At 35.5% G+C, this 22718-nt stretch overlaps 1 protein-coding gene across 1 annotated transcript in view; it reads right to left on the bottom strand.

Annotated features, from left to right (window-relative positions):
* The window catches only part of LOC127841272 (uncharacterized), a 37171-nt gene extending 16583 nt beyond the window's left edge, over positions 1 to 20588 (bottom strand). The window contains exons 1-11 of the mRNA XM_052369955.1: positions 20516 to 20588; positions 18739 to 18827; positions 16969 to 17055; positions 15192 to 15236; positions 13165 to 13216; positions 11814 to 12029; positions 9984 to 10079; positions 5496 to 5618; positions 3702 to 3753; positions 2232 to 2354; positions 1316 to 1393 (exon numbers count right to left, since the gene is read on the bottom strand). Of these exons, the coding sequence (XP_052225915.1) occupies positions 1316 to 1393; positions 2232 to 2354; positions 3702 to 3753; positions 5496 to 5618; positions 9984 to 10079; positions 11814 to 12029; positions 13165 to 13216; positions 15192 to 15236; positions 16969 to 17055; positions 18739 to 18827; positions 20516 to 20522 (968 nt within the window). The 5' untranslated portion in view covers positions 20523 to 20588. The remainder of the gene's footprint in view (positions 1 to 1315; positions 1394 to 2231; positions 2355 to 3701; positions 3754 to 5495; positions 5619 to 9983; positions 10080 to 11813; positions 12030 to 13164; positions 13217 to 15191; positions 15237 to 16968; positions 17056 to 18738; positions 18828 to 20515) is intronic.
* Between the last annotated feature and the right edge of the window lie 2130 nt (positions 20589 to 22718).

Here is a 22718-nt window from a genome sequence, read left to right as displayed (position 1 = left end):
CAACAACAGTGAATGGGTACCAAACATGCTCATCTACTTTCTCATGAAATGTGTTTTGTTCAAGAATGTCAATTCTCAATTGAAATATCCACAAAAATAAGATTCTGCTGAAGTGTGAAAAATATGATGATGGATCCAATTATATTGTGCCGTATTTTAAAGTGCAAAAGACAACGAAATTGCAATTAGCACAATTTATTTGAGAGCAAATTAAAGATTGATACTACTATGTATCAAATGCTAATAATTGCACTCTGCTGTTAAAGCACAGCCTTATATCTTTCTGTAAAACAACATCAAACACAATGAAATGCTCACAGATGCAGGGCAGACATATCCGTTAAAAATTAATAGTAAACGTTGTTGTATTTACAAGCACAGGCTTTCTTCATAGGGGACATTATACAAGGGAATGTAGTGTAATGGTAAGTCATAGGCGACGTCAACTGACCTTTCAAGTAACTGTAAACATGTATATACAGGAGAGGCTACTTTATCACCACAATAATTCATCATGGTACCAGAAACCAAACTTCCATAAAGTTTAAAGTAAGGACATAGCAATTGAACATTTAAATGAATATGGTTTGTACCTTGAGGCTTTCAACCATCTTTATACCGCCCCATTGGTGCAAAAAGGTACATTAAGGGGGCGATATACAAATAACAACAGGATATTGTTTAGTTTAAACCTATTTAATTTAGCTAGATTGCATAGAAAGCCTCAGGCTAATTTGAAACGCTCTTGAGTCCGTTCTGTGACTAGAACCAGTACTTGGTGTCTATGGGGGATATCTAAAGAACGCTCCCACAGTGGGGATCGAACTGTGATCTCCTGATCGCTAGGCGGACACCATATCCACTACACCACTTCGACCTGATATTGTTTACACACTGGGCCATTAATTGCCCCTTTCTCTATTATACTGATATTTTGGGGGAAAAAATGTACTTGGTAAGACACAACTTTTTGTGGACACAACCATGAAATCCAAACATAAAAAAAAGTTAACATCTTTCACATCATTTCAGACATTACAACACAATCCACAAATTTAATATCCAACATTTTGCCAGATTTAAAACATCAAGACATTTTATGGCAACAAAATTAGTTTTATCCACAGTATATATTCAATTTGTACTAAGCATAATCTAGCATAAACATAATAAAAAGCATTTTTTACTAACAAAATAGTTTTCAGTGATGTAAACATTATTTTCTTTCATAAGCATTGAACCTAGTTTAGCACATATAACATAGCTTTTGGTGGACTGGATCTTTAACATTGATCATTACATAATGTATACTTACTTGTCCAGTCGTACATCAAGGGAAATCAAACACACTGCATGCAGTAAGACATTGAGTTCCATCCCACAGTAGCTGTTCCTGTAAATAATTTTAAGTCATTTGAAAGATAAAAAATTATATGTACGAGCAACCATTATTAGTAAATTTGTTTACTCAGGGACAATATTTATAGTGATTTTTTGCAGTAAAGACCTCAACAAAATTATCTTCATCTCTATAATTTATCTTTAAACTATAAATGTCCAACAAATTTTTTTTTAGTGTATCAGTAGATATTTATCTAGTCCACTTGCCATACACCACTGACTACATGTACTTGTTAGCTGGGATAAAGGGGAATATGCAAGGTACAGGAGTCGCCCCATTCCAGAGACTGCAACCTTGGGTCTTTTTGTGCCCAAGGTGAAGCACCTTATTACTAGTACACTGCATCTCTGTTAGACATTTTATGGGGAAGACAATTTTAGTGGTTCAGGGTTGAGAGGTGAATCAAACCTCTTACCCCTTCAGTACTGGTAGCAGTGTGTCACCACTAGACCAATGATCAACTTGTTCATGCGCCATGACTCAAGTACAACTGTCTTTACTTAACTAAATAAAGAACAATTAAAAAAATAAAATTGTTTGACATTAATTTTCATTGATTTGTTGGTTGACTAATGCCGTATGACTCAAGTACATAAAAGGCTTTATGGTAGTAAGTAGCTGTGTTACAATGTGCACCTTATTTGTTAACAGATATACCAGTGTTGACTGTTTTGTTTGTGTTATTATTATACCTCTCTTCCTTTCTCCATTGTTTAATCCCAAGTAACCCTGTCAAAGGCTCAAAGCTTTGACATCAATATCCCCTTAACTTTCAATGGTCATTATATGATGAAGTCAGACAAAAAACACACACAAAACAACCACTTACTCGCTAGAAGTCAGCGCTTCTGTTAACACCTGAAGAACCGCCTCTAAATTTTCTAAACTGAATCCATTGGAAGGGCTGTCCTTAGACTTTGGTTTATAATTTGGCTGAACCAAACACTTGCACCTACAACAAAAAAGCAAAATGAGTCAGTCTAAGAAATAGCTATACCCCCCCCCCCACCCACCAAGATTTTTTTTACCTTGAAATTGTGACGAAGATTTTTAGCCATAATTACTTAAGCAGACGACAAGTGGAATGGGACAAAGGGAATAGGAGATGTTGACAGGACTCGAAAATAGAGGTTCAAACATTGGTCATTGAAGTATTAACTAGACCATGAGTCTTGCCTTCTGAATATTGTCTCAATGATGTAAACATTTAAGCCAAGTTTGATGAAAGCTCTATAAAGGGCATATGAAATATGGAGACGACATGAAAATGGAGGCTGATACCTTTGACCTTCAAATACACCACTTACTCATGACCTCTGCACGATGTCTCAATGCCTTCAATGCTTGCAACAAGAAAAATGGAGAATCAAACTTTGACCGTTAATTATGACCTTGACCTTGACCTGCCATGACTAACTCATGTTTTCTGCATATTGCTCAATGACCTAACCATTATTAGCCAGTTTTAAGGAAAATTCTATGAAGGATGTAGGAGCTATGAAGTTGAACCAAAAAAGAAGGCTCAAACCTTTGACCTTGATGTATGACCTTGACCTGGAGTGATTTTTTTTCTACACATTATCTCAATGTACACAGGAAATTGTCATGAAAATCCGTTTACAGGTATGGAAGATATGGCGCGACATGAAAGTGTTACAGACAATTTGCATTATGGAGTAACTCCCCTACTGCATTGCCACTGGGTAATTAAACTACTAGTTATACCCTAGTTATACAACAAAAATTGTAACAAACAAAACTAACACAGTGCATTATTTTTGTCAGCTGTTATCACGGGAATACAACACAGGAGTGTTCACAACTCTGAAGATGAAAATAATGTCTTCACACCTACACTTTTTGGTAATAAGATATTTGCAGTTTCAACTTAATTGCTTGAGAAATGTGGAAAAAGTTAACTCAACCAAAGTATAACATATCATGCAGACAAACCAGACAAACAACAAACGCGATCCATTATAAACCTGCTCACACTTTGTTAACAGGGGATAAATAATCATTAAAGCACATTTTCAATCTAAATAGAGCTTTTACTTGTTTCACATCTTAAAAATATTATTAGTTATAAAGTCTGAAAGCTTGATACTTTTTAGTAATAAATGTGTCTTGTTTCCTGCCATAAGTATGACTTAGATATCTTTATTGAAAAGCAAAAAACTTAAATGCTTTGAAAAAACATGTGTTGTCTGGTATTGTTATTTTTGCCTATTTTCATGAGATGAACAAGGCACCAAAGTTTAGATACTACTTAGGCACAATTCTGAGTAGACTTGTATACCTGTCAGAAAAATGATTTTCATTTTTCCCTAAAAGTTCTTCCTCAGTTGCACCTGAAAAATATTTAAAACATTTAGAAGCCAACTCCTTGTTAACCCATTTATGCCTAGTAGACTCTCCCATCCTTCTAAATTGGATCAACTAATTTCCAAAATTAGGGACGTCTAGTATATTTATTTCTATATTAAGAATATTTCTTACAGTAAATCCTTTAAGCAAACAGCGCAGACCCAGATGAGACGCGGCATCATGCTGTTTGCCAAGGCCTTTTTTCTAGACTCTAGGCATAAATGGGTTAAGTTCAGAATTAATAAACTTTAAGCCCATCATCACACATGCTTTGATTTAACCCCACAAAATATGCAGTGAGCTGAGTTTTCACAGTTGAAAGAGACCCCACTTCACAGTTAAGTGACATTTTATTTATTTTAATAATGCAATTAAGGGTGTCACGTTTACAGATTTTTCTAAATGTTTAAACGAAATTAAATAAACGAAACGTTACCGTTTAAACGGTATCCCTATGTCCGTTTTAAAAGCATCAGTACCATCGCATTTCCAAACTGAAAATAGTTATTTCCGGAAGTAATATTCAGTGCATATCCAATTCGCGCAATGACGTCATATTAAAACCATAAAATATTATAAAACAGACCACCCGTATCACCACATGTGTATTCGTCATTTTATAAAAATAATTTAAAGAACGTCGAAAATAATGTAAAATCGATAAAAAATACTGTTTCCTAAAACAAAACGTATTTTGCACATGAAATACAATGTGCATATCGTTTGACCGCAGAAAATGAAAAACCAGTTAACTAGCAAAAACGAAATCAATATATAATTTGGTTAACATATTGCTTTTCAACATGCTACCGCAGTGTTTTACTCTGCTAATCAATCAATTAAAATATTTCAAGATGGCGGCATATGCACTGTTTCGTTGACAAGTAGTAAGATTTTCGGAAAGTAGCGAAGATTTTCCGTTAGTTTCCGTTCATGTATGTGCCATCCGCTAACAAAACAGAAATAAATTACTGCCTAACTCGGTAGCCCGGATTTACCACAAGTACCCGGATTGCGCAGTTCTTCGTCGATATACTTCATAAGGCTAGTTGGCTACGTTATTTGCACCCCAATATGTATTATATTGATATTGATTGTCGTTTAAACGTTTACTGTTTTGGTAAACGTTTTTCAGTAAAACACGAAAAGCGAGCGTTTATACGTTTAAACGTGACACCCTTAAATGCAATTTTGTTGTTGTTGTTGTTTTCTTCAGCCATTTTCTTTTGCTGATATAAATAATGAATGGATAGTGCTCTGTAAAAAGGGAGAAAACTGGGCATAATGCACGTGCATCAAGTGTTGTCCCGGACTAGCGTGTGCAGTCAGCACAAGCTTATCAGGGACGACACTTTCTGTTTTAATGATGTTTTTTTAAGGCAAGTCTCTTCTAAGCAAAAATCAAGTTTAGACAAAAAGTGTTTCCCTGATTAGCCTGTGCAGACTGCACAGGCTATTCTAGGATGACACTTCACACACATCAGCCATTAAATACTTAAAATTGGAAGACATTTTTATCTTTTATGTCGAGCAATGTCAACAGAGGCAATAAGTGTAAACTTTCCATAATTAACCAAAATGCTGCATATATCCACAGGGCCCATAAGTGTGGACTGACCATAATTAACCAAAATGCTGCATATATCCAGAGGGCCCATCCATGTGGGCTTACCATAATTAACCAAAATGCTGCATGTATCCACAAGGCCCATAAGTGTGGACTTACCATAATTAACCAAAATGCTGCATATGTCAGATACCGCAGGGCGCCATCCTGGATCCCTGTGTACGATCTCTATTACTTTGTGCAAGAGATCTGGGAGGCTTTCCTGGTCTTCATACACAGACACTGCAACACACAGGGGGATCAGTATGAACATAAAAGAGCCGCAATTTGTTTAAAAGGGGGTTTTATGCATGTGCTTGAACTGTTGCTTCAGATTAGCCTATGAAGTCCTCACAGGCTATTTAGGGATGACAATATTCCCTTCACAGGATTTTTGCGAAGAAGAGACTTCTGTAACGCTCAAAATCAACAAAAATTTTGTTAAGTATTTCGTAAAATAAAGTTATACAATTAAAAATCAGTGTTCCTTATGGCAATTGCCAAAATTTCAATGCCAGATGTGGTCTGGTAAAATAGATGTTTGTAGATACAAAATTCTCGTTTTTATTATTGTTTTGCATATTTAATTCCATTGTAATTTCCCACAACGATATCTAGTCATACGTCACATGAACACTAACATGGTACCATTTTTGTGTTTGTGTGTCATATGAATAGAGATATATTCGCGGGAAATTAAAATTGAATTAATTATGTCACAAATAAATAAAAACAAGCATTTTGTATCTACACAAATCTATATAATCATACTACATCTAGCGTTGAAATTGTGGCTATTGCTATATGGAACACTGATTGTTTGGGTATTAACTTTATTTTACGAAATATTTACGAAATTTTCGTTGATTTTGAGCGTTATAGAGGCTTTGAACAAAAATATCATTTAAGCAGATAAATACTCATCATCAGACTGCACAGGCTAATCTTGGACAACACTTTGTGCAAATGCATTTAACCCTGTTTTCTCAGAGCGCCACTCAAATAGATCAGCATTTAAATATATGTTAAATTTACAGAACAGAACAATGCTTTATTTAGTTTTACAGGTCATATATAGAGAATAACAGGTTGCTGCCTGATCATTTTGTAATATATCAGGCAAGGCTTAGAATAATATAATGGCAAGGCTTTCCGACCTCAGATTATTGATGAAAGGCCTCCTGTTATTACAGCTAACATATCAACAGAATGTATATACTCTGCCCTTTGTTTTTCATTCATGAGTGACACTTGAAATTCACATTGTCACAAGTCATGGAAAGTTTTTTAAATGGCAATCAAAATTCAAATGCAAACGCTTGGCCAGATGATTACTAGTACCTAATGAGAACACTATTGGCAATATGTAAAGCTTTGAATGTGTTTAGCAGAAAAGTTAAATTGATATGGACTAAATACATATTTGTTAGTGTGCGCCTTAATTGCTAAATAGAACACAATATTTTCACATCGTCAACATGTTCCAATTTTTAGGGCCAAGCTCTGTCAAACAAATGATCTGAGGCTTTCACAGTTTTTAACAACAGGTCTAGAGACATTTTAATAAAATAAATATTTGCAAGTCAATTATTAAAGGAATTACTGATAAAGCTACCATCAAGGAATGATCAGATATCTGATCACGGGAGCAGTGGAGGAGAGTAATGGTTGACAGCTTAAAAGCATCATGTTAATTATTAAAGAATTTAATCAATTTTAACTAGAGCACACTTATTATTGGCGGGTTTCCAGGCATTTCAACTTTTACCACATACAGAATGCAATTATGGCCTGAATATTGAATGTTCATTCAATTAGTATGCCATTTGAAATACTCATTTTAAATATTGCTTCACGTCAACAATAATTTTAGGATTTATTTTGCATATAATTAAGGTGGAAAGAATTTTATAAAACATTCATAACTTACTGTTCATAACAAATACAGATAGTAAATTGCCATGGGTAGTTTTTAACAATCTTTAAAGAAAGACCAATCTTCTGACTAAATTTCATGAAGATTGGAAAATAAATGTGGCCTCTAGAGTGTTCACAAGGTTTTACTATAGCCATAACAGGAAAAATGCCCCGCCCCTTGGCAGCCATGTTTTTCAAGCAAACGTAACCATTTTCGAACTAATCCAAGATATTATTGAGACCAATCTTCTGACCAAATTTGAAGATTAGACAATAAATGTGGCCTCTAGAGTGTTAACAAGGTTTTACTTAAGCCATATAAGGAAAACTGCTCCGCCCCCTGGCGGCCATGTTTTTTCACCGATCTGGACCATTTTCTAACTTGTCTGAGATATCAATGAAACCAATGTTTTGACCAAGTTTCATGATGATTGGGCAAAAATTGTGACTTCTAGAGTGTTCACAAGGTTTCTCTATAGCCATATAAGGAATACTGCCCCACCCCCTGGCGGCCATGTTTTTCAACGGACCGGAACCATTTTTAAACTCAACCAACATATCATTTAGACAAACATTTTGACAAAAATAAATGAAAACTGGGCATCAAATGTGACTTCTACAGTGTTCACAAGGTTTTTCTATTTTTTGATCTAGTGACCTAGTTTTTGACCCAGCATGACCCAGTTTCGAACTCAGTCGAGGTATCAATGCGACAAATATTTTGACCAAGTTTCATGAAGATCTGACAACAAATGTGGCCTCTAGAGTGTTCACAAGGCAAATGTTGACGATGCACGACACATGACACACGACGGACAAAAGGCCATCACAAAAGCTCACCATGAGCACGCTGTGCTCAGGTGAGCTAAAAACGCACTAAGTTACCCCGTGACCTAGTTTTTGACCCGGCATGACCCATATTCGAACTTGACCTGGGCATCATCTTGATACAACATCTAACCAAGTTTGGTGAAGATCGGAAAACAACTTGAATTAGAGAGCGGACAATTAATACGGACCGATAGACAGACCGACAGACAAACTCACTCCTATATACCCCCCTAAACTTTGTTTGTGGGGGTATAATTACCTTAGAATCTGACTGTGTATTTGTGTATTACAATGTCTACCTAGACTGGTATTTAGGTTTACTCTCCTTTTTGTTTGTAAAAATACAATAACTAACATACAAAAAAGGCAGAGTATATATTAAAGACAACTCTTGCAAAGAGTAGGCCAACCACCTTGGGTGACATCATTCTCTTTAGGGAGCAATAGTTTAAATACGCCTGAAGTTCAGTTATTTCCTCGCCCGAGACATCATGTGGGGCTCATTATATCATTAGACTTATGAAGGTTGGGACCGATAAGGAATCATAGTTGCAATTTCCAAGTATTTATTTTTACTGAAAGACATTTAATTGGAATGGTCTTATGTTGAAGGTTGAAACAAGAGTACTGTGAGTGACCCCCCACTTGTTCAGTATGGTGACATTAAGAGTACTGTGAGTAGCCCCCACTTGTTCAGTATGGTGACAACAAGAGTACTGTGAGTAACCCCCACTTGTTCAGTATGGTGACAAGAGTACTGTGAGTAACCCCCACTTGTTCAGTATGGTGACAACAAGAGTACTGTGAGTAACCCCCCACTTGTTCAGTATGGTGACAACAAGAGAACTGTGAGTAACCCCCCACTTGTTCAGTATGGTGACAAGAGTACTGTGAGTAACCTCCACTTGTTCAGTATGGTGACAAAGGTACTGTGAGTAACCCCCACTTGTTCAGTATGGTGACAAGAGTACTGTGAGTACGGTAACCTCCACTTGTTCAGTATGGTTACAAGAGTACTGTGAGTACGGTAACCCCCCACTTGTTCAGTATGGTGACAAGAGTACTGTGAGTAACCCCCCACTTGTTCAGTATGGTGACAACAAGAGTACTGTGAGTAACCCCCCACTTGTTCAGTATGGTGACAAGAGTACTGTGAGTAACCCCCACTTGTTCAGTATGGTGACAACAAGAGTACTGTGAGTAACCCCCACTTGTTCAGTATGGTGACAACAAAAGTACTGTGAGTAACCCCCCACTTGTTCAGTATGGTGACAAGGGTACTGTGAGTAACCCCCACTTGGTAAGTATGGTGACAAGAGTACTGTGAGTACGGTAACCCCCAACTTGTTCAGTATGGTGACAAGAGTACTGTGAGTACGGTAACCCCCACTTGTTGAGTATGGTGACAAGAGTACTGTGAGTACGGTAACCCCCACTTGTTCAGTATGGTGACAACCATCTAAACACAGGCCGCTGGCATGGGTATTGAACTCCAGGCATCTTGGTATAAAAGGCTTGCAACAACAACTTCAGTATCTTGACAGCTATATAGCAATTAGGATCTGAAGATGACCCTGCTTTCATAGTTTTGAAAGTGAAAGTGAATTGAGCTGGGATCAAAATATAGTCATTAAACTAGTTATCATATTTTATAATGTTTTGTACACTATCATCATAGTTTTAGCATGTAAACACTTCCATAGTCAATAGGTGGGACATATGATATGGGAAGTAAAAATCTAAAAGTTTATTGCAACACTGTCATGCTTTTTTATAGTATCAATCTTTTAAACTGAGATTTCAGCAGGTTTGTAAACATTTTGCCTGAAAACATTTAAGAGGCCATACTATTTTACTCACTTAACAAGAACATCCATCTCATGAATTCATCTTTGCAAACTATTTTCCCCAAGCAGTGTGGAATGGCACCCTTGGTGAGCAGCTGTTTGTACTCATCTGCAAACAAGCAGGCTTGTGAGCCTCGTTCCGGGAAATGGGGGCTTAATGCTTGTGTCATCCCAGATAAGGCTGTACAGTCTGCACAGGTCAATCAGGGGGGACACTTAAAAGGTTTTTTTTTCATATAGAAGAAATCTCTTCCTAGAATAAATCCAGTTCAGGCTGAAAGTGTTCTCCCTGATTAGCCTGTGCAGACTGCCCAGGCTAATCTGGGCCAAAGCTTTATGTGAATGGATTAAGCCCCATTTTTCCAGATGGCAGCTCATTTACTTCTCTAGATTTTGGGTTGTCACTGGTTTTCTCTATCCATTCATGACATAGTACTACATAAATTAAAACTATTAATGAAATAATGTATAAATATGTAATAAAGCTGAATGCTTTCAATGACACTGTGTTGTTTTTTTTCTTCATGATTCAAAGCTATTCATTTTTTTAAGCCAATAAAAGACAATACTTCAAGCTTGACATCGTTTTAAAAACTATTTAAAATTAAATAAAACTAAATTCATCAAAATAAAGACAATATAATTTTTTACTACGAACTCCAAAACACATTCCAAAATTCAGTCCAACAAATGCCATCAGGCAACACTAACAAGTTCAAAGAAATATTAAGTTGTTATATATATAATTAAACAAGCGATGTGTTTGTCAGAAACACAATGCACCCTTCTGCGCCGTTTTGAAGCCATATATTTGACCTTGAAGGATGACCTTGACCTTTCACCAATCAAAATGTGCAGCTCCAAGATATACGCATGCTTTCCAAATATCGAGTTGCTATCTTCCATATTGCAAAATTTGACCTTGACCCTTTACCTTGAAGGATGACCTTGATCTTGACCTTTCACCTCTAAAATGTTCAGCTCCATGAGATACGCATGCATGCCAAATATCGAGTTGCTATCTTCAAAATTGCAAAATTTGACCTTTGACCTTGACCTTTGAACATGAAGGATGACCTTGATCTTTCACCACTCCAAATGTGCAGCTTCATGACATAGGCATGCATGCCAAATATCAAGTTGCTATATTCAATATTGCAAAATTTGACCTTTGACCTTGAAGGATGACCTTGACCTTTCACCACTCAAAATGTGCAGCTCCATGAGATACACATGCATGGTAAATATTGAGTTGCTATCTTCAATATTGCAAAATTTGACCTTTGACCTTGACCTTTGACCTTGAAGGATGACCTTTACCTTGACCTTTCACCACTCAAAGTGTGCAGCTCCATGAGATACACATACATGCCAAATATCAAGTTGTTATCTGCAATATTGCAAAAATTATTAACAATGTAAAAGTTTTCGAACGGACAAACAGACGCCGTATATTTGACCTTTGACCTTAAAGGCGACCTGAACACTGACCTTTCACCACTCAAAATGTGCAGCTCCATGAGATACACATGCATCCCAAATATCAAGATGCTTACTTCAATATTGCTAAGTTTGACCTATGACCTTGAAGGATGACGTTGACCTTTCACCACTCAAAATGTTCAGCTCCATGAGATACATATGCATGCCAAATATCAAGTTGCTATCTTCAATATTGCAAAAGTTATGATCAAGGTTAAAGTTTTGGAACAGAATGACAGACAGACAGACAGGCAAAAAAAAATAATACCCCCAAACATTGGATCCGGGGCATAAAAATGCGAATCTGTTTTTAAAGAAATGAGTTAAAACATGCATAGCTGAACAATAGCCCCATACTTACGTGCTTCAAGATTGTGCACGTGTTTCTCAATCACAGAATCATTCACATTTCTAAAACCACAGTGACATGGATGAAGACCCGCGTCAAAGTTGCACAGGTACCGCTCAGGATGGAACACATGCATGCCTGGGCGCTCTTGACGCATACACGAGTCATGCATGTGAAACTGCTTCAGAACCCGTGCATGTTGGTCCTGAAGTCCTTTGCCTGCAGGTCCTGGTGGGTGAAAAAAAATGAACTATCAACTTAAGTAATTTTACCCTCTTTAAGTTCTTTATAAAATATGCAATTGTTGTCCATTAAACCCTTTTTCCATGTGAGCAAAAAATAAATTGAACGATAAATTTCAGTTATGAACGTTTTCTTTCCTTTTTTTTTCACTTGTATTTTTTTTCCATTTTCAACATATTTCAGTCATGGCAAGGCATGGTGGACCTACTAAAACTTTTCTTTGGTTAGCTGGTTTTTCAGTACTAAGCACTCATACTTAGTCAGTTATCCCTCAATTGTTGTCTATTTTCAATAACAAGTTCCTTATCAAATATACTTATATTATTTATATTTTTTTATTTTATTGCAAAAATAATTATTTCATAATTGACTACAATAAGTCTTATCACTTGTGTTTGTAGGAACAAAACATGTGCATGACTATTAATATTTGGCAATAAGGGCCTGAGAATAATCAGAGTACTTCAGGTTTTTGCTCAAAATTTATATAACCAGCAGACACAATTCTTTTATCACATGCCATACCCTGTTTCCCATGTAATATAACCATTACATATATTTTTATCTTACACATGTATAATATACTTTTAAATTGTTTTCATTGGCTTAATTTTTGTTTATTTACCAATCACATTTTGTTATTTTGCTGAAATGACGTTGCAACGTCAAATGAAGTCACAAAATGTTAACAACATTCGGGATTTATCATTATGTTTGTGTAAATATTTATTTAATTTGCTCATTTAAAGGCATGTGATAAAAAAGATCTGACACTCGTTGTCATATCATACCATATTTCATTAAACTTGTCCAGGAAATTCGTATAAAGCTCGCCAAAGGCTGGCTTATTAACAAAATTCCTGTACTCGTTTAATAAAATATGGTATGATATGACAACTGGTGCCAGATCCTATATATATAAACTTAAGAATTTTTGTACAAAATATGGGAATATAAGAATCCATTGACTGTTTGACAGTGAATCCAAGGAGAGGATCTTTGAAAAACATGGTAACGTTGAATTATAAGACTCACTCATTTGAATGAAAAGACTAAATTTATCATTCAATTTCTTAGTGACGGCACAAAGTAATCCCTGTGCATAAAAAAAGCATTTTACCAGACAGTTCATTATCATCCTCAATGGCATTTATGAAACCTCCGCTCTTTGTCTGAAAAGAAGAAAGGCAAATTTCTACCCACTATGTATGCAAATTATATCAAAACTTTCATAGCTGCACCAAATTTTCGTAAACAACTGGCCAAATGAAATGTTTCTTTTACACCAATCTTCACAACATTATATCGTAGCTGTGGTTCTCAAATCTTGTAGCTAAAAAATGCCAACTTTTCTGGAGAGAGAAGAAGCCGTCACATTTTTTTATAACGATGTTTTAGATATTGAAATTCTGTAAAAATACCAAACAAATGAAGCTGCAAAATACAGTATAAGCAGTAGACGCGTAAGTAATACTGATAAATCATACTGATATTCAGAAATGGTTGCTACGATATTTTGTCACCACAGTTTTGTCATTTTAATGAGGTACGACAATTCGTCCTGATAGGAAACCTCGTAGCTGCAAATATAAAAATGTTTTTGTCAAATTTGTCCAAAGGAAATGACGTACCTATAGGGTAAATGACGTAGCAATAAAAGCCGCATCACAATTTGTCAGGATGAAAGGATGTAGCTTTGAAACATGCATGATTTTATTGTTATTAAATCATTTTAAATAAAAACATAGCTTTCTAAGTAAATGATTAAATAGAGGACGCATAATGTATAATAATTAATCAGAAATTCCTTTAAATATAAAAAATATGAGTACTGTTTACAAAAAAAAATGTTTTTTTTTTCTCATAAGTTTTATCTGTTAATTGCAACATAAAAGTAATTTCCCTTATGTAGGATAAGAATGAACATCGTTTAACTACTTACCATTAACAGAATATGCTTTAACTTCCATGAAACACACTTTTTTAATGTTTATTCGCGACTACAAAATTTCATGTGTTTCCACAATCGCTACGACTTTTTGCCCGACAAAAAAGCCAACAATCAAGCTACATCATTTCGTCACGCGGCTTTTTTAAGGGCTCTGATTGGCGTAGAGCTACTAGATATAGCACAAAACACGCGCCAGACTTCATATATTGGTTAAAGACGAAAAAAAAATGAAAATTTTGGAGCTACGAGGTTTGAGAACGACAGCGACGATATACCTTTTAATTCTTTTAAAGTGAAATGACATCATTGGTTTGTGCAAACGTTTACGTTATGTCGTTTATAGATGTTAAAACCAAAAGTGAAATGAAATTACACCAGAACATAAAAGTGATTTGTGGCCTTCATATTTTATAAACAAGAGCTGTCACCTTAGGATGACTTATGCCCCCTATAAACGCTTGATAGAAGTTATGAGCTTTTTTCGAAACCTTAACGCAGATTTCGAAACCTAAATGCGGACCCTAAGTTCAAGGTGAAGGTCACAGGGATCAAAATTTGTGTGCGTATGGAAAGGCCTTGTCCATATACACATGCATGCCAAATATGAAATTGCTATCTGAAGCGACATAGAAGTTATGAGCATTTTTCGAAACCTAAACGCAAAGTGTGATGGACAGATGGACAGACAGACAGACGGACGGACAGTCCGATCACTATATGCTTCGGGGGCATAAAAAAAACTTCTAAACACATGACATTGTAACTTTAAAAATTCAATAGTATTTTTCCACATTTCATCAGTGTATAAAATGTCAGGAAAATTAACCTAGTTTAGGCATAAATGCTGTTGGCTTTTGTGCAATTAGAGGTTATTTGTCCGACAGTTCATACAATAATCACATGCAATTAAATAAAATTTACTTAAAACATCATGAGTTTTTATTGATTCATTCTTATATGATTTACTAAAATCTGATCATGACCATAAGAATATTTTGGCCCCCAAAATCGAACATGTATGTTTAATGTATGAAAAGTGCATTTTATTGTATGATGTATGTACCCAGTAGATGAACAGAAAGAACAGGATGATAAACACTTAGATATAGTAAGAGCAAACTATCAAAACTAAAATAAAAATGCTTTGTCAGGCAGATTATTTATTACTTGATGCTCAACACAAAATGTAATATTACCTGTAATAATGTTCTGATTTCCTCGACTTCTTTCTCTACTCGTATCTGCAAAAGAAAATTAAAACAATCTTGGCATACAAAATAAACTAGATACAACTTCTGACAAAGTGTGGTGAAGATCGGATGTAAACTACTTGAATAAGAGAGGGGACACCATGCTGATTGTGTAAAATGAACTAAGTGACCCTGTGACCTAGTTTTTGATCTGGCATGGCCCATGCTCTAATTTGACCTAAAGATCATCTAGATTAAACTTCTGGCAAAGTTTGGTGAAGATCAGATGAAAACTACTTGAATTAGAGAGAAGACACCATGCTGAATCTTAAAAAACACACTAAGTGACCCCGTAACCTAGTTTTTGACCCGGCATGACCCATATTCAAACTTGACCTAGACATCATCAAGATTCAACATCTGACCAAGTTTGGTGAAGATCGGATGAAAACAACTTGAATTAGACAGCGGACACTTAATACGGACCGACAGACAGACCGACCCATGACAAGCTCACTCCTATATACCCCAATAAACTTCGTTTGTGGGGTAATAATTATATAAATGAACTATAGATAGATTCATGTCAATAGAATTAACTAGTTGTTGATGGGTTTTTTTTCTATTTAATATTAACAAAAAATTGTACACTAATTTTTTACCTTAACATGGTTTCTTAATAATCAATCAGTTTGATAAAGTCTCACTATGCGTTTTAAAGGAGCTTGTTCACAGATTGATGAGATGACAATTGTCTAACGTTTTGTGGTAAATTCACAACATAATAGATCACTGTTCGCCAAGTACCATATAAACTAAGGACATAGACTCATGCTGACAAATACAGTGTTTGGTTTTTATCATTATCATAATTTGTAATCTATAAAATCAGCAAGTGTTAAAAACATGAAAATGATCTTATAATCTCAAGTATTTCTATCATTTTCCATTAAATTTGTGACAACTGGAGGATGGTCTTTATAAATTATATATAATTAAGGATGAACTGTAACAGTCAAGATGGTTGAGAGATTAAGGTACTAGCCTTCTAAACTTAAGGAGCCTGGTTTGAATCCTGATGGTCGTCCATTTTTATATCTTAAATCGCATCTTAGGAAAACTGGGCATCATGCATGTGTGATAGGTGTATTTCCAGATTAGCCTGTGCAATCCAAACAGGCTAATTATGGATAACACTTTCAGCTTTTGTGGATTTTTTGTTTGAAAGAAAACTCTTCTAAAACAATAATCTAGTATACATGTAGGCAGAAAGTGTTGTCCCTGACTACGACACTTTACACAGATGCCTTAACCCTTACAGTGCTGGAACCGAATTTTTAAGGCCTTTGCAAACAGTTTGGATCCAGATGAGACGCCACAGAACGTCGCGTCTCATCTGGATCCAAACTGTTTGCTATTCTGATAGTATTCTTTGAAAAAAATCGAAGAAAATGCTAATTTTAGAAATTCAGCAGACAACATTTTAGCAGATGACAAATTACCCAGCATGCAAAGGGTTAAGCCAAGTCTACCCAGAACGCAGCTCGTATCTATCACTTAAAAGCATTAAATGTTAACCTTCAAAATAAAATCTGTGCACAAGTCATTTTACAATGTTTTTTGGATAAAAACTGTACACAATGTATCTTAAGTTCCAACAAACATTTTGATATTTAATGTAGGTACAAATCAAGATATCATGCAAGGAAATTGCCAATAACAGCCTATAGATGGTTTCTGGTCGAACCCAAAAGGTTTAAAAAAACTAAAGTTCTATAATTACATGTTCCTTGTGTTCTGTCAGAAGCTTTTCCAAGGAAAAGGATTGTGATGAGGACTCTAATGATGAAACTGGACTGGACAATGCACCCTAAAACAGCAACAAAAACACAGTTGTTATAAACAAGTCTAAAAAAACTATTAGAAAATAATATTGCAGTTCTAAATAAGGAATAATCTTCCAATTTGTATTCAAAAGGCAAGTTAGCTGTGAACAATTCAAGACTAGAGAAATCTCTGGCTATATTTGTCCAAAAAAAATGTATTGTTTATACATCTCCATAAACCAACATACACATGTAATGGAAATGCTCTAAGCTGCCATTAACAGATTATTTGATGTTCACTATTAGTAACCATCTAGTAACAAACATGCATGTCTGTTAAGATGGGGCACGGAGAAGGGGGTTGGGGCACAGAATGTTTTGGGAATTTAGGAAAAGAGGCTTTGGACTTTATGATTAAAAAACACCATGTTGTTTCGTCTAAAATTGGGAAATTAAGATGCTTTTTATTTTCCTTTCACAAACTTTAAAGTTTAGAATTAAAGTGCACTTAAATAGTGAAGAACAAAATTTCAAGGAAATGTGGAAATTGATTATTATACACTGATGTATGCAGACATAAATTGTTTGTTATACATTTTTATCAAAATAAAATTAACTTTCTTTGAAATTTACATTGTTCCTCTTATTTGTACATATGAGCCGTGTTATGAGGAAACTGGTTATAATGCATGTGCGTAAAGTGTCATCCCAGATTAGCCTGTGCAGTCCGCACAGGCTATCTGGGATGACACTTTCCGCCTAAACTTGATTTTCGGCAAGGAGGGACTTCCTTGAAACTAAAAATACCATAAAAGCGACAAGTGTCGTCCCGGATTAGCCTGTGCGGACTGCACAGGCTAATCTGGGACAACACTTTACGCACATGCATGAAGCCAAATTTTCTCAGAACAAGACACATATATTATGTGGAAATGGGAGATGACATCAAACTTAGAATTGGGGTGATTTTCACACACAAAACTGTGCATATCTTGCTATGCATTTGAGTTTGTTATATTCTGTCAGAGATTTCAATGCACGTAAAAAAACAAGAGGGCCTGAAAGGCCAAAAGTCACTCACCTGAGATACAAAGGAACTGACCTGTTTTGTGCAGCCCAAGATATCATTTAAAATAAAATTCTGACCATTAGTTTCATGAAGAGTGAACAATAAATGTAAATTTTAGAGTGCTAACAAGGTTTTACTATAGCCATATAAGGATAACTTTGCTGCTACCTGGCGGCCATGTTTTTCAACAAACTGGCACTGTTTTCAAACTAATCCAAGATAATGACCAAGTTTTATGATGATTGCACAATAAATGTGACTTTTAGAATGATATAACAATTTTTTTACTATGGCCATATATTAAAGGAAAAATGCCCCGCCCCCTGGCGGCAATGTATTTCAACCAACCTGAACCATTTTAAAACTCGTAACAAGATATCATATGGAAAAATGCTCTAACTATGTGTCATAATGATCAGACAATAAATGTGGCCTCTAGAGTGTTAACAAGGTTTTACTATAGCCATATAAGGAAAAATGCACAGCCCCCTGGTGGCCATGTTTTCAACAGATGACCCACCCCCCTTGTGGCCATGTTTTTCAAGCAATCAGAACCATTTAAAATTTAACCAAGATATCATTGGGAAATATCTTGGTACAAAGTTTTATGATGATCAGACAAATTGAGACAATAAATGTGGCCATAACTGTTACTCACATTGGTGTGAATCGCAGAATGCCAGAGGGAGGGCATATCCGGAACTTCATCATCATCTGACATCTCATCAGAGTCCATTTCATAAATCCCTGAATGTACAGATAAATCCCTCTGAGAGATCTCTCAATCCACCTGCTATGTGTGAAGTCTCTGATCCACGTATTCAAATTAAGAATTAAAAGGCTCAAGCCTTTTCCTGGCATATCTAAGGATCGTTACATGGACTCATTCTCAAACCAAAATTTAAAAAAAAAATGAAAAGAAATTACTGATCTCCAAAAAAAGGTTCTTTTTTTAAGTAAGTGTCTAATGATTATTATATCTCAATTGTATTTCAAATACATCAACCAAATATATACATGTGTAGCAGGGTTCGGTATAAGGAGAACTTACCGGGTATACTGCCTTGCTATATGAGCTAGCTTTTACAAAGACGCGATAGTGTCTTCCTGATTTGGGGATTTTTCTGGCTGGGTTACATAGGCGCCCAACGTAAAAACACCATATGTGTCAGACGTCCCACAGATATCATGACAACAGGACATTCGTGGAAGAATTTCACAATTGGAGGTGGTGTATGTAGCGGGGTTCGGTATAAAGAGAACTTATACTGCCTTGCTTTATGAGCTAGCTTTTATAGCGACGCAGTAGAGTGTCTGTCTGATTTGGTCCCGGGTTCAATCCCCATGGTGGTCAGGGATTTTTCTGGCTGGGTTACACATGTAAGTATAATTTATAAGCTTTTGTTCTTCTAATTTGAATTTTTATTAAGAAATATATCAATGTAGCAAGGTTCTGTATATGAAGAACTTATACTGCCTTGCTATATGAGCTTGCTTTTAATGTGACTCAGAAGAGTGTCTGCCTGATTTAGAACCGGGAGGTCCTGGGTTCAATCCCCATTGTGGTCAGGATTTATCTAGCTGGATTAAGATTAGCGCCCTATATGTGTTAGTTTTTTGTTGTTTTTTCCCCAACCAGTGGCCTTTTTGCCAATGCCCTAAATTGCAATTTTTACCTAAATGGACAGCCCAAGCTTTATTACGATGTTAATATATAAATTTAATGACAAATGGGCTAAAATCAGAAAAGTCCCTATATAAATAGATATAATGGGCTATTTTTTGTATGAGTGGGATTCAAGGTTAATGACGTTTTTCAACTTTTAGTCACTTATTTATCTTATTGTTAAAGCTAGTACGTACTTTTTGGTACTGGCAGCCTTAATGAAACACACATTAAAAAATTACATTTTGATTGCTGAACAAATATTAAAATACTCCTAATATCGTCAAAAACATACGTTGAATGCCAGAAATTGCTTGCATTTATTCATAATTAACTTTACAAACATATAATGGTGGGTGGGCTTATGAATTATAAATAGAAAAAAGAGAGAAAAAAATGTTACATTATTAAAATTGTTGGGACTTCTTTCACTTTCAGTTTCACATACTCTTGACTCAATCATCAATGATACAGATAAAATTTAGAATGAGTTATCTTGTTATGTTTTAGCTAAAGAAACTTCAGCGTACAGTTTATATAGTATTGACAGACCTGTATATAAAGTCGCGCCTGTCAAAAATCATAAAAAGCGACATTTAAAGTTATGGAAGCCAGAACGGCGGCCCGCCAGAACTAGTTATGTTTAAATTCGTTTAACATCGTTTATAGTTTCCGTTCATTTCCGCAAAGAGTCTTGATTAAACTTGCTTAAACTGTATACAATATTGATGTCTAGTGGTAGTTTGTGACAAGATTAAACTAGAAATACCTGACATTCTGACTTCGTTGTGTTTTTATGGAATAATACAAGTACAACGTAACCTTTCTTTTTCAAAGGCTACATTCCAACTGTAATAAGGTCACAATACACTAAATATTTTCCTTAAATATTCAATTTGAACGCAAAAATTTTAAGCGCACATAAATGCAACATTTTCAATTTAAAGACCACCCTTACCATACTTTTTCTAAAACAGCATTTTTAACTGAATTTATATTAACATGAAAAATGTGTAGCAGATACTTTGCAAAAAAAGAACTTCACACAAATCATAATCATCTTTTTGGCACGTTCTTTTTATGCTCCCAAAGGATTCACAAAATAGCCACAGTTCGCCGCGACGAGACATCAAACAACTCCAATTTTTTCCAATTATGTGATAGTGAACCATTCAGAAGCCTAGTGGATGGAGGGTTTTAATGACTTACTTAATAGAGATTTTGTATGTATTTGTACTCAAATAAAATGCTATGTAGTCAATGACTGTTGTATTATTACAACTAAATTGTTTTTTACTTTGAATATTTATTTACGATTCATTTAAGTAGGCCTAGTATTCCATGTTTACAGCAGAAATAAGGCCGACCATGTGATTGATAAAACGGGTTAACACTAAAACCATTGACGTAAACGAATATATGAAACCATCTCCAATTATTTTCAAGGTTGGTAATAATTACCCGATAATGGCATTATTGACGCGCGTGTTAAGCCTAACTGTAGGCTCTATCTGGGGATCGGTTAGAGCCTGAATAATTGAGTCGCGTTCTGAGAAAACTGGGCATAATGCATGTGCGTAAAGTGTCTCCCTGATTAGCCTGTGCAGTCCGCACAGTCTAATCAGGGACGACACTTTCCGCCTTTATGACATTTTTCGTTTAAACGAAGTCTATTCTTAGCAAAAATCCAATTTAGGCGGAAAGTGCCGTCCCTTATTAGCCTGTGCGGACGGCACAGGCTAATCTGGGACGACACTTTTCGCACATGCATTATGACCAGTTTTCTCAGAGCACGACTGAATTAATTCCAGTAGCGTCATAATGCACTATCAACACACGCCTGAAAAGCAAACACATAACATTTCAACATAAGACTAGGAACAATAAAGCAAAAATACAATTAAAATGTTATTACAACACATAAAGGAATACATTATTTAAGGGAGTGTATTTTTTAATATTGCTCAGCTCAAATGTTAATTAATTTAGTTTATAAATTGCTAACTGTTGACTGAAATATTTTTCCGACTGAAGGAAACAAGAAACTCAAAATGATTCAATGACCCCGGAAAATACAACTCCCCACGCCCCCTCCCTAAAAAACAGTAATATCAGAAGCAGCAATAGCAGCAACGAAATCATATATAACTTTTTAATCGCTATCATTATGAACAAATTATAATTATTCTCTCCTTATTCATGCTCCTTGCAATCTGCATCAATTAATTAGCAATTACAGCAGCGATAATAGGCGCCGCTTTTGATATGCTAATGATGTCTAAATAAAATGAGCCGCGTTTTGAGAAAACTGGGCATAATGCATGTTCGTAAAGTGTCGTCCCAGATAGGAACAGGCTAATCAGGGACGACACTTTCCGCTTTTTATGGTATTTTAGTTTCAAGGAAGTATCTCCTTACCGAACATCAAGTTTAGGCGTAAAGTGTCGTGGTGCGGACTGCACAAATCTGGGACGACACTTTACGCACAAGCATTAAGCCAAGATTTCTCAGAACGCGGCTCAAATAAAAATGGCAAATGCATAATACGCTTCAGAATGCTTCGTTTACGGAATTCGCTATTGTAAATATTCGCACTTTTGTTTTTGACATTCTATTGATCAGATAACATGTTTTATATTCGTAGAATTGTTAAACCGACACTTATTTATCGATTTAATTGTAAATTATTGAAAGGCTCGTCAGAAACGCTTCCCGCATACTGATCAGGTTGCTAAGTGTTCAGACAATGCGTATCCTGAGGATGAAATATAACGTTTGATAAATAGTATGGTCCACGGGGAAACATACTCTATATTAAATAATTCATAAGTTTCATTTTAAAATATTCGATTTTCTAGAACGCCGTTTTATTAGGCAAAACACATGTTTGCTTCTGGTAAATTTGCGAACGTTTGTTTCTGGTAAATTGGCACAAACATATCGTAAACACGGGTAGGAAGGAACATGATAAC

The sequence above is a fragment of the Dreissena polymorpha genome, chromosome 8, assembly GCF_020536995.1.
Source record: "Dreissena polymorpha isolate Duluth1 chromosome 8, UMN_Dpol_1.0, whole genome shotgun sequence".
Lineage (NCBI taxonomy): Eukaryota > Metazoa > Mollusca > Bivalvia > Myida > Dreissenidae > Dreissena > Dreissena polymorpha.
The sequence above is the reverse complement of the archived record's forward strand: the minus strand, read 5'-3'. Positions and strand labels throughout refer to the sequence as shown.